The sequence below is a fragment of the Abrus precatorius genome, unplaced genomic scaffold, assembly GCF_003935025.1.
Source record: "Abrus precatorius isolate BTA unplaced genomic scaffold, Abrus_2018 Scaffold2, whole genome shotgun sequence".
Taxonomy (NCBI): domain Eukaryota; kingdom Viridiplantae; phylum Streptophyta; class Magnoliopsida; order Fabales; family Fabaceae; genus Abrus; species Abrus precatorius.
Window position 1 is genome coordinate 9,753,506 of NW_020874362.1, and position 17,708 is coordinate 9,771,213.

The window sequence follows — 17,708 nt, forward strand, 5'->3', positions numbered from 1 at the left end:
ATAACACAACAAATATTTTTAATTTTAAAAATTAATAATATTTTGAAAGAAAAATTATTTGTAATATATTTTAATTACAAAATTTTTAAAAAATAAAATAAAACTTCTAACCTGAAAGTTTAAAAAATCACTCATTCTCCAGTTTGCGAAGAGTGCACGTTAAATTCAAATATTTATACACTTTATATTGGGTTAAAGATCTTAGAGTAAAGAAGTGTATTGAATTTAGACTACAAGTTAAAAGAGCATAGAGTATAAGACAAGTGTTAGGTTTCCATTGGCCAATACACAAGTGCCAAAAATTACTAAACTGATACAAAAGTGTCTGAACTTATCTTAGTCAACACACAAGTGTTGTAAAGTTATTTGCCAACACAATGGACATGGGTCAGCAAAATAAAGAAGTGTTAATATTTACCTATTTGACACTCTTATTTTAATATTTAAAAAATTAGTATCGTTATTTATTAAGTCGACACTAACAATACAAAAAATAAATGTGTCGATAGTATTTTTTACGACACTTACTTATTCATACTCCAGGCAGAGAATTTATTTTTTAATAATCCTATATTGAGAATTATTTTGCACATTACCCTATTCAGGCAAAAAAGTCTCATATTTCAAATTTATTTTATTTATAATATTAAAAAATCATAACTCATTTAAAAAATAATTGTTATATTTACATTATTAATATAGTTTCTTTTTTGTTTTGTGACTAAATAATGTTTACATTAATAATCATAACTCATAAGCATAAGGATGTTATTTGAAGAATCAAAGAAATGAAAACTTGGGATTGGGATGTATACTTCATATGCATTTCTAGGGAATCCAATTCAATTGCACATAATTTGGCTATTTAGGAGGCTAAGTATTTGAGTGTAAATATAGTATGGAGGAGTCCTCCAAATTTTGTTTTGGTACCTCTCGGGATGGATCTTAGATCACTCTTGTAGTTGGTTCATTTTTCATTCTGTTTATTTAGTTTCTTGATGTTACAAAAAAAAAAAAACTACAATTTTTTTTTTCATATTTCTAATACAAAATTTTATTTATTTTTATATTGTTGAATTAATCTAATACTCATTAAATAAAAACCTAAATATTTAATAAATATAAATAAATGATAAACATATTAATTCTAATTATAAATTATAGCAAATAGTATATATATTTTTAATAAATTCACATATAAAATCAATATAATAAACAATTATTTTAAAGACTTATTCTAAAAATAAAATATCATCAGAATTAATTTAATGAAATTTTTTATGAAATATTTAATTAAACTTAATATTAGTGATATTAATGTCATTTTTTGGAATTTTAATATACCTTAAAATAATTTGTTAGTTTAAAAATTAAACAGCTTAAATTTATTTTTATATTTTTTATAAATTTTATATTTTTAAAAAATTAATATTATAAATTATTTCATATTGTAGACAGGATCAAACCACTAGTGTAGAGAATCGTGAACACTAAACTGCACCACATTCTTCAGTTATTTTAAAAGTGCAGAGAATCTAGTCCCTTCCCATCATTCACTCAAAGGAAAAAGGATTTGGGTACATTAAGATGATTCCCAAACGTCACATAAAGCAAGCTCCAAATGTCTGTGCATAGAGATGTCTTTGCTTCATCAACACATGCAATATACCGGTTTGACAATTTGGAAACCTAACCTCCTTGTATGCATTTAACTTTCTTTTGCCAGCGATATATAATATGTCCTAGTTTAACATTCTCAAAATATCTCTCTGTCTTAATGTCATGGCTGTGTTAGATTTTTCTTTAATCTGTTATGTAATTTCCATTATGCAATGACTATTATGAAATTACCTTTTCCCTTTATGATCTTGATATAACGTTATTCTCACAACACAAATATGGTTATCATACAATTAAGGGTTTAAAGAGAACTAACCTACATCCATTGTTCCTTGATGTTACCTCTCTCTTTAATGTCGTTGATCCCTTGGTATTTTTTCCACCTCTTCCTTCTTCTTTCAGCTCCTCTTAGATGGTTGAGAGAAAGTTCCTTTCTTGTATTTACCGTAAGCTCACTCAGAGATCGTGAAAGTGAAAGAATAGAGAATACCGTAACCTCTATTTGGTAACCACTCTTTTATTTATATGAAGGGAGAGGGGAGGGTTTCCTTATAATTGTATTTATAATTATACTCTCAATGACTCTATATTTTATATTTAACCACCATCACATTAAATCATTAATTAAAGTCATGACAAAAGTTATATAGGCCACTATAATAAGATTATTAAAATAATTTAACAATCTTCCACTTGGCATATGTGATGACTTGAAGATTCAATGAACTGTAAGTGCGCATATCATTGATAATATCAAAGTCATCATCTTTTAATGATTTAAGTTGATCGGATCATGACGGTCACAAGTCATTTAACGACATGATTCCTTCCAAGTATCACAGAATCAACTCAAATCAAAATAGCTTTAATCAGTCATACTACAGACTGTAACTCTGATGTGTTTTTAACACTCAACCTATTATCAAACTCAAACCATACATGTACATTAACATAATTCACATAACAAGTAAACAAACAGAAATAATACTTTTATTGAATTCCCAAAATGTCTACAATAATATGAGCAAAACAATCTATACATATATATGTGTGAATCACACAATCATGCTAACAAGGACTTGTCTATAATGTCTATTCTACCAACATGGCCAGAAAACGTTTTAGGGGGCAATCCCTTAGTTAGCGGATTTGCTATCATTAAATCAGTACCAATATGCTCAATAGACACTTTCTGTTTCTGCACTTCTTCTTTCACTGATAAATATTTTAAGTCCATATGCTTTGCTCCTTTTGAATACTTATCATTCTTAGAGAAGAAGACAACTGCGGAATTATCACAGAACATTCTCAGTAGCTTTTCTATATTATCAACAATACCAAGCCCTAAGACAAAGTTCTGCAGCCACAAAGCATGAATAGTAGCCTCAAAGCACGCCACAAATTCCGCTTCCATGGTAGACGTAGCAATAATGGACTCATTTCCATTCTTCCATGAAATCGCACCTCCAGCCAACAAGAAGATGTAGCCAAAGGTCGATTTACTTGAGTCTACACATCCAGCATAGTCTGAATCCGAGTAGCCAACCACTTCCAGTTGACTAGATCTCCTATAAGTAAGCATACAGTCCTTGGTGCCTTGTAAATACCTAAGGACTTTCTTTGCAGCCTTCCAGTGGTCCATTCTGAGATTACTTTGATATCGGCCTAACATTCCAACAGCAAAACTGATATCAGGCCGAGTGCATGTCTGAGCATACATTAAACTCCCGACCACTGATGTATAGGGAATAGATTCCATTGCTTTCCGCTCCAATTCATTCTTCGGACATTGCATTTCACTAAACTTGTCTCCCTTTTGAATTGGAACTACCCCTGATGAGCATTTTTCTATTTTGAATCTCTCTAATACTTTGTTGATGTAACCTTTCTGAGACAATCCTAGTAACCCTTGTGATCTATTACGGAATATTTCTATTCTAATCACATAGGAAGCCTCACCCATATCTTTCATCTCAAAGTTCTTAGAGAGAAACCCTTTCACATCTTGCAACAGACCAACATCATTAGTAGCAAGAAGAATGTCATCAATATACAGGACTAAAATGATGAAATTGCTCCCATTGACCTTCATATAGATATATCGGTCAACAGTGTTCTCTACAAAACTGTATGACGTGATGGTATCATTGAACTTAAGATACCATTGTTTGGAAGCCTGTTTCAACCCATATATTGATTTTTTTTTAACTTACACACCATACTTTCTTTACCTGCGGTCAAGAAGCCATCTGACTGATCCATATAAACTTCCTCTTCCAAGTCACCATTTAGAAAGACGATCTTTACATCCATTTGGTGAAGCTCTAAGTCATAATAAGCCACCAAAGTCATAACAATTCTTAAAGAGTCCTTCTTTGAGTGTATCCTTTAGCAACAAGTCTAACCTTGTATCTCTCAACATTGTCTTTTGAGTCACATTTGGTCTTAAAGACCCACTTGCAATCGACTCGTTTTGAACCTTCAGGCAACTCGACTAGATCCCATACCTTGTTGTCACTCATTGATTTTAACTCCTCTTTCATGGCATTCAACCATTTTTCAGAATTGTAACATTCTATGGCTTGCTCAAATGAGATTGGATCCTCATCAATGCTCAAGTCACATTCATGCTCAAGTGAGTAAACCACATAGTCATTCGACATAGTAGGTCTTTTCTACCTTACAGACCTCCTTAACATTATCTCTTGTGGTTCACTTTCCTCTTGCTCGTTTGTAACTTGCACATTGTCAGCTGATTCATCCTCTATATGTTGTTCTTGTGGGTTTGGAAGATTAACTTGTTGTCTCCTAATGTTGTGTGACCATGATACAACAAGAGGAACAATAACTTGAGAAGAGACACCAACTACAAGAGTTTTCGCATGTGTCTCTATAATTTCTATCTTTCGTGTTTCACCACTCCCACTAAACTGACCATTTTCAATGAACCTTGCATTCTCAGACTCAACTTCTTATACTATGATTAAAACAGTAGAATCTATACCTTTTTTATTTTTCAGGATAGCCGATGAAATAACCAATAATGGTTCTAGCATCAAGCTTCTTTTCATGTGGATTATACATTCTTACTTCTGCTGGACAACCCCAGACATGAAGATGTCTTAAACTGGATTTCTTTCCTGTTCACAGTTCATAAGGAGTCTTTGGAACTGCCGTACTAGAAACTCTATTAAGCAGATACGCAGCGGTCTTTAATGCGTACATCCACAAAGACATATGTACAGAACTGTAATTTAACATACTCCTAACCATTTCCATAATAGTACGATTCTGCCTTTTAGTCACACCATTTTGTTGTGGTATACCAGGCATAGTATACTGTGCACATATGCCTCAACTTTCTAGAAGTTTCGCAAATGGACTTGGACATTGTCCACTTTCATCATATTTTCCATAATATTCACCACCTCTATCTGACTTAATAACCTTTACCTTTCTATCTAGTTGTCTTTCCACCTTATCAATGAACACCTGTAAGACATCCACTGATTGAGATTTTTCATGCAACACATACAGATAATAATAACGTGAGTAGTCATCAATAAAGGTAATAAAATATCTTTCACCATCCTAAGATGAGATGTCAAACGAACCACAAATATCAGTGTGTATCAACTCTAAGAGTTGATTGTTTCTTGTGGCTAGATTCTTTGATGTGCGTTTGGTTTGTTTTCCTTTAATACAATCCACACATATATCCCAGTCAACAAAATTCAACTGAGGTAAAATTTCACTTTTCATTAACCTCGTCATCCTTTCTTTGGATATGTGACCTAACCTTTGATGTCACAATAAAGCAGAGCATTCATTACGCACATTCAAATTACTACTAACAACATTCTCAACATGAAACAGAGATTCAGCAAATTTAATATTAAGATTGAAAGGATATAAACCATCAATTAATGTACCAGATCCAAAATAGTACGAGTGTTTATATAAAGAAAGGTATCGTTTCCAATCTTAAAATTAAAACTAAATTTATCCAACTTTGCAACAGAAACCAAATTTCTAGCACATTCAGGAACATAAAGACACTTTTCTAGATTTATGCAACAACCAGTATGCAAGATCAATCTTTAAGTCCCTATTCCTTCTATTTGTGCCTTCATTTTGTTCTCCATGTACAAAAACTTTTCAGTTTCGCTTATGGGCTGGATCGAAAGAAATCTCTTTCCTTTCGAACCAAACCTTTCTCTTCGGACAATCTTTCTTGAAGTGACCAGTCTTCTTGCAGAATAAGCACCTTTAGCCCTTCTAGATTCGGCCTTCACAACCCTTTAATAAGGTCTTATCCTTCTTGTCCTTGTTGTCCTTTTTAACTGGCTTAGCCTTGCTACTATTAGCCTCTTCATGAAATGTAAGATAGACGGAGTGTTCTTTCACCTTCTTTAGCCTCCCTTCCTCCTGAACCAGTATGACTTTAATTTCCTGTATGTTTCATTTATCCTTAATGGTGTTGTAATTCACCTAGAACTGACCAAACTCAGGAGGGAGTGAATTCAAAATGAACTATACTAGAAAAAATTCTTTTACCTCCATGCCCATTGATTTCAACTTTGCCGCTTGATTGATCATGTCAGTCACATGGTTATGAATGGACCGTGACCAATCAAACTTCTTAGTAGTCAGCTCAGTCAACAGGGTGCCTGTAATAGACTTATCAATAATGTCCAATTGTGCATACTTTTTCACCTTTGCCATAAATTCCCTAGCATTTTCAGTCTTTGGCATTGATGGCTTCACATTTTCAGCCATAGTCATCTTCATCAAGCTCAAGCTCAGCCTGTTCGACCTTTCCCAAGCTTCACGAAAAGTCTTTTCCTCTTTAGTACTGGTCTCTGTGATGGATGCAGACTCTTGTTCCATAATGATTGCTATGTCTAAGTCCATAACACCTAGCTGGAATCGAACTTGTTCAGCCCAATCATCATAATTGAGCCTATTGAACTTGACTACGCCATTGCTTATGCCATATATATATTCATAGGGACTGAAATATTTAATACATGCTTAAACATTTATGCTTTGAATAAACTTAATAGATTCAGACAGCCAACCGTCATCAATTATGCCTCTAAGTTTACCTTTGGGTAACACCTAAATACACAATTTATCTATAATGATGCTAATAAACGATTTTAATCGACAACCAGTTATTCAAACCAATATGCAAGTCATCTTTAGATATACAAACATATTATGAAGTGCTTACACGTCTCCTTAATATCATTAATCATATGCAATGATCCACCTTTGGGCGATCTCCTAGCGTTATAATTAATGAGCTAAATTGTTCACCCTTTATATTACTATATAGCATCAAATAATTTTGAATAATTTACAACACACAATTAAATACTTAAAGAACTTTTAAAGTCAAGTCACTTTGGTGACTAACAAGCTACCCTTAAAATTAAGTATTAAATTGTGAAGTTTTCATTATGATCATACAATTTAGAATTAATTAATTTGAAAATTTAATCACTTTGGTGAGTAAAATCCACCTTGATATAATTCTAAAATGATCTATAAATTTTATGAATTATATTCTTTATTCTGCCATAAAATCACTATGCACGACTGTACTTTTACTTGATGCATGGTCGTTCTTTGATGAAGCATGGCCGTGCTTATAATTGATGCAGGGCTCTACTTATAATATGCAAGGTCGTGCTTCCATTATGCAAGGTCGTGCTTCGTTAAAGCATGGCCATGCTTGTTCCTGATACATGGCCCTGCTCCCTGATGCATGACCCTACTCATATTACAGATTCAAAATCTAAAGTTTCTAACTATAATAAGATTATTAAAATTATTTAACAGGCTCTTCAGTTCTTATATAATAAAATCACTAATGTACTTTCACTTAACATTTTAAATTATTAAGATAGTTGGTTACATCATCGGTAACTTACACATCAATTACCTGTAGTACAGCATATAGTATTTTATTAAGACTACAATTGTAACATTAATCAATGATTGAGGCCTCCCACCCCATAAGCTCAGGGCAATGGTGACCTTTTCTTATTTTGTTAATTGCTAGCTTTGTAACTTTTAAACCATATTTTCTCATACATTGATTAGACAAATCTATATTCCTGGGTGGTCTTTCAGATCAAAAACACGGTTATGGCAAGTGGGGTTGCAAGGATAGCTGCAATCAATAGTATGGAAAGGGCTTCGATCATAAAACCAGTCTCCTACTGCCTTGGCAATTGTCTGCAGAATGTCATGCATACAAGTTAGCCTTTCAGTTGATACAAAGGGAAAGATAATAATAATAATAACAATAATAAACCACATGGAAACATTCATATTCTGGAGAAGGGAGAAAGGAAAGCAGTATCTCACTTTATTGGAAAGCTGTGGAGAGTCACCGCTGAACCATGTCTCCTGTGATTCTGTTTGGCAGTGGACATAGCAAGAGTCTACGAACATTCCTTTAGATGGGGAGTTGCCTACCACGCTCAATGCCTTTATAAATTCCATCCTGAAGCCTGAAAAGCAATTCATGCATAAAAGTTAAGTCACAAAAAGTGTTGAGAAATATTGCAATTCTGTAAAGTTCCCTCTCAAATGCAGAAAATTGTGACCAGGTATCACCCTGCTGCAATCTTTTTTCTCATGCCAGGGTTTTTACTTTTTAAAAGGTTGTGAACAAATTATATATGTCAGGTATTGACAGAGGCAGGGAAAAGTTTAGATAGCAGTATAAGATTGATTAGAAGTGTACTGAAATTCCTTCGTGTACAACAAATTTTGATAATGCATGAGTTATTTAATTTAAGGTCAGAAGATGCTCACCTTGCATAATACTAAGTTGATCAGGTGAGCAGTTACTTATATCAAGCTTGCAGCTATGCCAAAGGTCACGGGGATCAGCAACACCCGGTGCCAAGATGTTCCTAATCTGAATCAAAGCAATATCTTGATGATCAGAGGGAAGACTAGAAGGATGTCAACACTTACTAAGAGCAATAAGTGGTTGAAACATCAAATGACAACATCTTGTATACGAGCTACTAAGCTTATTGATAGTTGGCAAGTATAATTGGCCTACATCCAGTTACATTTCATAGAGTTCTCATTCAAAAACAAAAGGTTCATAGTGAATCCACTAAGATAGAGACTATGAAGACTTGTAGAGTAATCTTGGGTCAGTTTCTGATTGTATAGCAGTTGATCTTCCTTTAACAAATTCCATCCATGAGTTAAGCAACCATAGAATTTTACACTTAAATTTCTTGGTTAATATCTTAGATCTATTATCTTCAAGCTCTGAATAAGTCCTTATACATGAAATTAGTGAAAAGCTCTAGAAAACGTAATAGAATAGCCTCCTATGATCATTACTTTATCATCTTTTATGTCCTATTCAATGTTACTTCACCCTTTAAATAAATCCACCAATCGATGAAAGAATATAAAACATGGCTTAAGAAGTTTCATGTATGACCAATATATTACAAAGGAACACCACTCTGAAAACAAACTGAAACTTTTTGAGCAAGAGAATAATCTGACCTGCCATGAGTCATAGGCTGCATTTACAAAGAAGATTGAGGTACTGATTTGTGATGCCACATTTTGTGGGAAAAAGCACTACATGACGATTCAGAAGTATTAGCAACACCAAAGAAGTTGCAAAGCTAGAAGAAAAAATTACAAGTGACAAACTTACCAGTGCTGGGCTTAGTTTTGAAGTGCAGGATGTGGGCAAATGCTTAGCTGAGCCCTAAAATAATAAAGAAAAGCAAATCAGTCTCTGTTAAAAGAAAGTTTTAGCCATTAGAAAGTATCTTTCAATCAAGAATTGGTAGAACTTTAGTGGCAGTCTTTTGGTTTAAAAACACAGCATATGCAAGTGCTTTCCCAAAGGGGAAAATAAACAAAGACAGAAAACAAGTACATGTGTTGCAACAACTTGATGATAGAAATCTTCAATGCGTGGTGCTCCAGAGATGTCCTTTCTGTGGTACAACAACATATTAAATGGTTAAATGATTAAAGAAACTCTAAAATGTAGGGAAAAGGGTTAGTGAAAAACAAACTAAAGAAGCATACACATTGATAAAATAACCAGCATCTGGAACACATTTCACTTTAGCTCCACTAGGCAATAGAGATTTAAAGTGATCACAGTGAAATATAGTAGTCAACCCTCCAGCTGAACATCCAGAGAGAATAGCCTGTAGTTACAGGTTTTGGTTAGTGAAAGAAAGTACCATTCAGAAAGAAGAAAAGAAGTGCAATCTTGAAATCAATAATGTCTTATACATTTTCAGCGCTTTTCATTCCTTTTGTTAGTAAATCTTCCATTACAGCAGCAAAAACCCTTGCTCCTCTGAAGTGCAAATTGGTTGTCTGATTTAAATACCACATTACACAAATCTCATCAGAAAGAAATTTGGCAAAAAAATTACCAATGCTTATTGTTTTTCCTTGGAATTTAACTTTAAACTTGCTTTTAATTTAGCAAAACTTACTGGATCAACTTCTTCCACATCACCGGTAAATGATGACCCGTCACAGTACCTAACCTTGACTCTATTCCAATTATAGAAATCTGGAATTTATAAAATTTGTTAGAAAGCTAAAGCAAAAATGTTGAGTTCATAAGGAGAGACAACATGTATTTATTAGTAAGCAATACCTGGATTAAACTGTTTCTCATTGCTTAAAATTCCATAAAAGCCAATTTGCCCATCCATTTGCTTGGATGAACCTAAGCGAGTGCTCTTACGGTAAAGGCAACTAGTAACATCATTGCACCATCCCCCTCCCTAAAATAAATAGTAGTGAAGATCATTAGCAAGAAAAGAGAACTTTCCATGGTTTGTTCAAAAGGACAGAAATAAAAAAAATTGACCAAAGTTGACATTAAAGAATCATCCAACAGATGGAAACTAAATCTAAAATTCAACAATCTATCTTCCCATCTAGTTGGCAGTACTAGTTGTACTTATATTGCCATACTCATAATTCAAAAACATATAAGAAAAATTAAAAAATAAAGTAATTTTTTTGTATGAGTTAATGAAAGGCATATTATTGGTACCAATTTGCAGAAATGAACATACCTCAATCTGAACAATCCAGTTGTTAATCCCTTCTCCAAATCCCATATCAAGGTGATAGGCTGGGGGACTGCCATCCAAACAAACTGCAAAACACGTTAAACTTCAATTTCTCAACTAGTATATGAACATTACTAAAAATGGTAACACTTGAGATGAAGAGCACAATTATTTAAGTTCCCTATAATCAGACACAGTGGAAATTCCTCACCAGCTCCTTTTGATACTGCATTCTCGACAAGAGTGATTGGAACAAAAGATCCCTCTGCCTTTAGCAATAGCAATACACAAAAAACTAGAAGAGTTAACCACTGGCTAACTCTTGTAATCTCCATTCAGCAAAATCCAACCGATAAAAACGGTAAACCTCTGCATAGAAAACAAGGAAAACAGAAACTCCTTATGCAAAAGTATCAATATAGGATATTACTAATTCACATAAAGCTGCATTATCTTGGCCGGCCAAAAAGAAAAACATAGCCACATATTCTAGCGACAAAACAGCAATAACATACTTCATTAAGTGTTGTATTGACAGTTATGCAGAATTAAAGAAAAAAGATAAAAGATAAAAGATAAAAATACAATAAAGAAAGGAAACATAAGAACAACAACATTCAACAACCAAGTCTTATCCCTCGGCTAAACAGGAGAACATAGAAAGAAAATTATGTTCAAGAAATGTCAAGCATTATCATAAAAGGATACTTTTTTTAGATAGCAAGAAGGTGAAATATTTCAAACCATAACAATCATTTGGTGACAGAAAGCTAAACTAATTTTTAAAAACAGAAGTCCAGTAAACACTGTAGTCTACTAATAGCCTAGAAAATGCAACATCCAATATTAAACAGATTAATGAGCCTACAATGGAAATTCCAGAACTAGCATGCATGCATTACCAGATATGAATATCAAGTCATAACTTCTTCACAAAAGCAAATATCACCCTGCATGCATTAGCTAGCATAAAAGAAAATTACTGGTCCCATTCCAACACTACCTTGATCAACAACTATTCACTTCAAAGCTAAATTCAATAACTTTTGTTTTCACAGCCCAAAAATGCAAAACCTCCTTCCAACCCATTAAAAAGAAATGATCAAAAGAGAGAAAAAAACAAAAAGAAAACCAAAAGGCACATGAAGACAAATGAAGGTCACAAGATGGACCTGAAATGGAAGATGGGGTGGTGTGCTTTGAATAATGTGCGTGAAACCAAGTTGAGGGTGGAGGCCTATAAAATGCTTCACAAGGAAACAGAAGTAGCGTGAGTTGCTGAGATAAGCAATGGTTAAGGACAATGGGAAAAGAAACTCTTTGGGAATGTTGAGAGCAAAATTGGATAAGAGTGTATGGAGGGAGAGTATGCTCTTGAAGTTTCATTTTCTGAACATTGTATGTGACTCGTGAAAGCGACACAAAAACAATACTTTGTCTACCTTGATCGGCGATGAACCCAAGAGCCAACACTCATGCGTACACACAAACTGTAATAAAAAAGAAGTGTAACTTCATGTTATGATTTTTCTTTTATGACATTGATGCTGTATTTAACGAGAGGTATCTTTGCTCAATCAATACTTTTCTCAAAGGTTGCTATATTATATATTTGTTCCTTTTTTATCAGTGGAGAGAAAAGGTGAAATTTGTTTTTGTTTATTTCTTTGTTTAAATGTTTAAGTGTTTAAGATAGCTTTAATTATTATATTTTTATTTTAAGGTATTTTTTTATAGTACATGTTTACATTAAAAATAATTATGTTCAAGTAAGATAAGACTAGTAATAAAATTCTCATTTCAAATATCTAATTACAATTTTAAAGCTCAAAGTTATTATTTGTTAATTTTTAATATGTTTAAAATATCTAATAAAAATTTAATAAATAATATTTTTATTTAAAAATATAATATTTAATACTATTAATATAATAGATTTTATGATAATTTATTGATTTCTAATAAGAATAATTTTAAATCTTCTACTTTATATGTTTACAACTTTTAAAATTATTAAATATTTTTCATGTTTCGAGATATTAAATGTAAATTTTTTATTTAATACTTACTTTATAAAATAATAAAATAATAATTAGCAGAATATGACTATAGCGAAATTTGTTTAAAAAATTAAATTATTTGGTAAAGTAGAAAAAATTATAGTTATTAGATTTTTTAATTGTACTTGTACTAGCATTTCTATCTTCAATTTTCAAGTATTTTTTTATCTATTTAATTTTTTAAATTCTACTCTCTTTACTTTTGTTATACTAAAAAAGAAGTAAATATATCACAAATAATAAAAATAAAAAATATTATAATCTTCATTATTTTGGAAAACAATAAATTATTAATGTTTTGAGAAAGATTTAACAAAGTTAACATTTTATAATAAAATATTTATAAATAAGAATAAAATTAAAAATTTATCATCTTAATTTGAATTAAATAAATGATTTTAAATAGAAAATTCTAAGTTTTAAAAATATATAATTACTAAATTTTAAGTTGTGATCAAGTAGTTATGATGTCTTTATTTATTATTTTATATTTATCAATTAGCCTAAAAACTAATTTTATCAATTTTTTTATTTAATTAGTTAACTAATTTTTCATCTTTTTATTTATTTATTTATTTATTGCTAGTTTAGCTAAACACCCTCTCAATAATAATAATAATAAAATATGTATGTATATATAGCTTTTATTGTCTATATTTTTTCACGTTATAATTTTTCTAGTTTCTATCAATTTTATTTTACTTTTTTTGCATTGATTTCTATTTTAAATAAGAAAAAAATTTATTCATGACATAGTTTATATGAAGAAAATAATATCTTGACTGATTTCTATATTATAAAAATATATATAAGGCTATATGACCTCATCTAACAAATCAATCAAATATATATGATGCAGTTTTCTTTAAGTATTTTTTGACAACATGATTAAACACCACAAAAATAATATAATATCATCGATTATTTTCATTTGTAAGACAAACTAATGAAAATAATTATATTAAGCTATTAATATGAAATAATTAATGATTGACACTATCAGTGAAACACTAAAATATAATTTACTACCTAAGAGCTGCAATGACAATTTTTTCATACTTTCCACAAAAGTATTTGGTTCTAATATAGGTTGAACCTTGAAAAAAATACCTTGCTTATCTAAAGTCTAATAACATTTATAAAAATAAATAATATGTATATAATTAATATAAAAAAATAAATTTAATAATATAATAAATAGTATTCTGCATAATTTTCTTTAAACTGATTTTTTTTTTATATTTGACTAATAAATATCTTACTTCTATGGTCAATACGAAAAAGACTAACTTTATCCTATTAAAAAAATTTCCATTTATGAGATCTACCAAATTCATTGTACAATTTGATTCTTTGTATTTTGGATGCTTATATTTTTTTGGTTTAATGGTATTTTAGTCCCCATATTTAACTCGTATTTGTAAGTTAATATTTTCGTATAAAAAATTATGAATTAATTTTTATACATATATTTATTTTCAATTTTGTTCTTAATGTTAAGTTTAAAGTAAACAATGTTTAATAAATAAGAGACTAGATTGAAATAAATGTATATATAAAGACTTATTTATAAATTTTTTATATAAAGAAACTAACTTACAAATTTAAGTCAAAGGTATTTTTGTAAATTTACTAGTCATTTTTGGTTTTTATCTTGATTTTGATGGTATGAGGGAGTGGAGAACATAAATAAATGCTACAGATTATGCTATACAAAGAGGATTTTGACAAGGAATTGAAGTTTAGGATATATGAAGGTGGTAAAGTGTCAATGAAGATTGTTGAGAGTTGGTTGAGTTTTGGGAACGAGAACCTATAAGAAGAAGAGAGCTTTCATTGAAGTTTATGCAAGGGAAGAAGAAGAATGAAGAGAGTGAAATTGGAGGTGGAGACAAAAGGAAGGTGAAAGTGGTGAAGTGCTTGAGAAAGAAAGAAATTTGGTTAAGGTTATTAAGAGTTAGTTAAATTTTGGAATAAGAGGCTAGAAGAAGAAACTTTGGCCTCCATTAACAAGAATAACAACGTCATTATTTTACTTATTGGTCCTTATACTCAAATTTATAAGTGAGTAGTTATGAGTAAAAAATTTGTAAATCAAGTCTTATATGTACATTTGTTTCAGTGTAGTTTCTTATTTATTTAACATTGTTTACTTTAAATTGAACAACAAATAATAAAGATTAAATAATCTTTACATGTAAAGACCCTTTCAAGTATAAGAATCAAAGAATCATTTAAATCTATTATTTTAATATGTTTAACACTTTAGGACACTAATTTTCATATTATTTAAATAATATTATATTATGTATTTATAAAATAAAAAATAAAAATTAATATTTTTATATTATAAAATAATAATAATACACAGCTAAAAAATGAACAATAAAATTATAAAAACAGTAGTAACATGATACTACTAGAACAATTAAAAAAAAATTATGATCACATTAAAATCAGATTATAAAACTGATAAATCATGATAAACTATTGTTAGAATTTTTTAATAGTATTTAAAAGTCCAACGTTATTAATATAATTATAACTAGAAAAGAAAAATGTTAAATCATAGTATTTTTTCAATAATACTAGAAAAAAATAATTTTCTTGATATAGTATAATAACAGTTATTATTATTATTATTATTATTATTATTATTTTTATTATAATAATAAAATCATATTATTGCATTTTTATGACTTTTATAATATTTTGATTTCTAATTTCTTTCTTATATTGTAATATTTGACTATTACTTAATATGTCTAATTTTTTTTTGACATTATTTATGATTTTTCCAAAATGTATTCATTTTATTTTTTTAATATTATTTTAATTTTTGTGAAGATCAATAAAATGAAAATATAACATTTTATAAATTAGACGTAATTTTAAAATCATTTAAAATAACTAAAACTAAAATAAAGAATAAAGTCTCCTGACATATTATAAAAGTAGTTATAGTGGATGCCTAAATTAGTTTAACTAAAGTTTAATATTTTTATTTCTTTTAAATATTTTCATGCAGTAAAATAATGGAACCTATTAAATAAAACTTGATAATATTACAAGTAAAATATCATATCCAGTATTCAATACGTTTTTTATTAGGTAAATATGAATTAAATAAATATAATGATACAAAAACTAAAATAAAAAGGAAAAAGTAATTTGATTAGTTGATTTGAAAAAGGTGGACGCATTTTTTTTAAAAAAAAAAGAAAGTTAAATCATAAAAAAAAATAAACCTGATTAATTTGTTAGGAGAAAATAGATATGTACAGAAGATTAAAAAATAAAAGATATGTGCAGAAGATTAAAAAAAGCATTAATTATAAATAATGAAAAAGAAAAGTATATGATTAATCATATGAAATTGCAGGTATTAATTAAAATTAGAAGAAAAGAGATAAAAATTTATTTTATCAATTGAATATTATATTAAATAGACTTGCAATTGGCTTAGCACATATCATAGCTTTCTCAAGCTGCCAATTTTAAAAGCCATACGTGGTGGGTGGGAGAATGTTCTTCGCTTTCCATTTTTTAACTCCTTTTTATTTCATCAATGAAAATTCTGAATGTAAATTTTAAATTAATAATAGTTAAATAAAAAAAGTATCCATAAAGATATTTATGATTTTTAAAAATAAAATAAAATAAAATTACCGTAAAAATAATTATCAGAACTACTTTAACTTAACAATTATTTATTAATGTTAAATTATATTAATTTAAGTATTAAATAATATAACATTAAAACTTTAATTGTGCTTGATAAAATTTAGATGAATTATACTTTTATAAATATAGAAATTTACGGTTGGTACTTTTATATTAGATATTAGAGTAAAATTATCTGATAATTAAAATTTAATTTATAATTTTTTTATAAATTCAATATTTTATAATAATTTTTAATTTAACATATAGATTAATTAAATTTAATATTTATAAATATTTTTAATTATTTTTATTTTTAAAATATTAAAAAATTGAAAAATGAATGAAAGTATAGTTTTTGAGGAAATCGATGTTCAAATATTTAAAGTTTTAATTTTATCTTTATAATTCGGTTTAAATTTTTATATTTGATTTAAAATTATATTTTAAAACTATTTCTTTTAAAATATTATGACTTCATAATGTTTTACACGTTCCTTGAATAATTTTATCTACATAGATATACCATAATTTTATAGAATAACAATACAAAATTTATTTTATATATAATATTTTGACTTATACATAAAATAATTTATTTTTATTTTATATTTTAATAAAATAATATTAATATTAAAGAAAATGCATTTGTTTGCGTAAACTGCGTTGAACCTAGGAATGCGGGAATGCAGCGAGGCAACAACGAGTGGATATGTGCGCAATCAATGACAAGTGTTATTTCATTTTGAGCAACGTCATGCCTCCTAAATGACATTTCTCTCATTTTCTTATAAATTAAAAAACTATAATGTAAGTAAAATACAAAGTCTTGTTAATCAGATTTTAAGTTAAACAAATATAAATTTTTTTATTAAAATTATATTATTAAATTTTTTGATATAGAAATATGAAAAAAGTTTAAATATGTTTTGTATATTTGTAAAATTTTGATTTTAATTTTAAAACAGTATAAATAACATTTGATTTGCGTTTGAAGTTACCGTTTCATTTTCATTTTCATGAGAAATAATATTTATTAAATATGTACTTTTTTTCTCTTAAAATGAATAGAAACAAATGAGGCCAAGGTAGTTTGGTTCTCTGACAAATTACTAGCACAACATTCAAAGAATATTCTAACGAATATAATTTTTTATTTTTTATAAAAATGCTCAAAACATTTAAATGAAATAAATTTAAGGATTAAGATATCAACTTCACGAAAAGCAAAATAATTAATAAATTAAGTCGCAAGAGCTCC

The 17,708-nt window shown here is 29.0% G+C and overlaps 1 protein-coding gene across 2 annotated transcripts; it reads right to left on the minus strand.

Annotated features, from left to right (window-relative positions):
- Window positions 1-7,728: 7,728 nt before the first annotated feature.
- LOC113860143 (pectin acetylesterase 8-like) lies at window positions 7,729-12,125 on the minus strand. 2 transcript variants are annotated; one of them, XM_027492808.1, is made up of 13 exons: window positions 11,897-12,113; window positions 10,936-11,093; window positions 10,728-10,810; window positions 10,301-10,430; window positions 10,134-10,213; window positions 9,925-10,011; window positions 9,712-9,836; window positions 9,557-9,617; window positions 9,329-9,382; window positions 9,172-9,249; window positions 8,452-8,557; window positions 7,999-8,144; window positions 7,729-7,866 (listed from the first exon to the last, which is right to left on the minus strand). In XM_027492808.1, exons 2-13 carry the CDS (start codon window positions 11,057-11,059, stop codon window positions 7,738-7,740), a joined length of 1,203 nt encoding a protein of 400 aa, XP_027348609.1. In that variant the 5' UTR covers window positions 11,060-11,093; window positions 11,897-12,113; the 3' UTR covers window positions 7,729-7,737. The 2 variants fall into 2 exon arrangements, with proteins under 2 accessions (XP_027348609.1, XP_027348608.1); XM_027492807.1 differs by having other exon boundaries at window positions 7,729-8,144; window positions 11,897-12,125.
- Window positions 12,126-17,708: the final 5,583 nt, after the last annotated feature.

What these genes read in the sequence shown, in the direction of transcription:
- LOC113860143 (XM_027492807.1), bottom strand. Translation starts at nt 11,059, where the DNA reads ATGGAGATTACAAGAGTTAGCCAGTGGTTAACTCTTCTAGTTTTTTGT. An exon ending in TGAGAAACAGTTTAATCCAG is followed by an intron (nt 10,214 to 10,300) that starts GTATTGCTTACT and finishes TATAAATTCCAG; the next exon opens with ATTTCTATAATTGGAATAGA. An exon ending in CAGCCTATGACTCATGGCAG is followed by an intron (nt 8,558 to 9,171) that starts GTCAGATTATTC and finishes GCTTTGATTCAG; the next exon opens with ATTAGGAACATCTTGGCACC.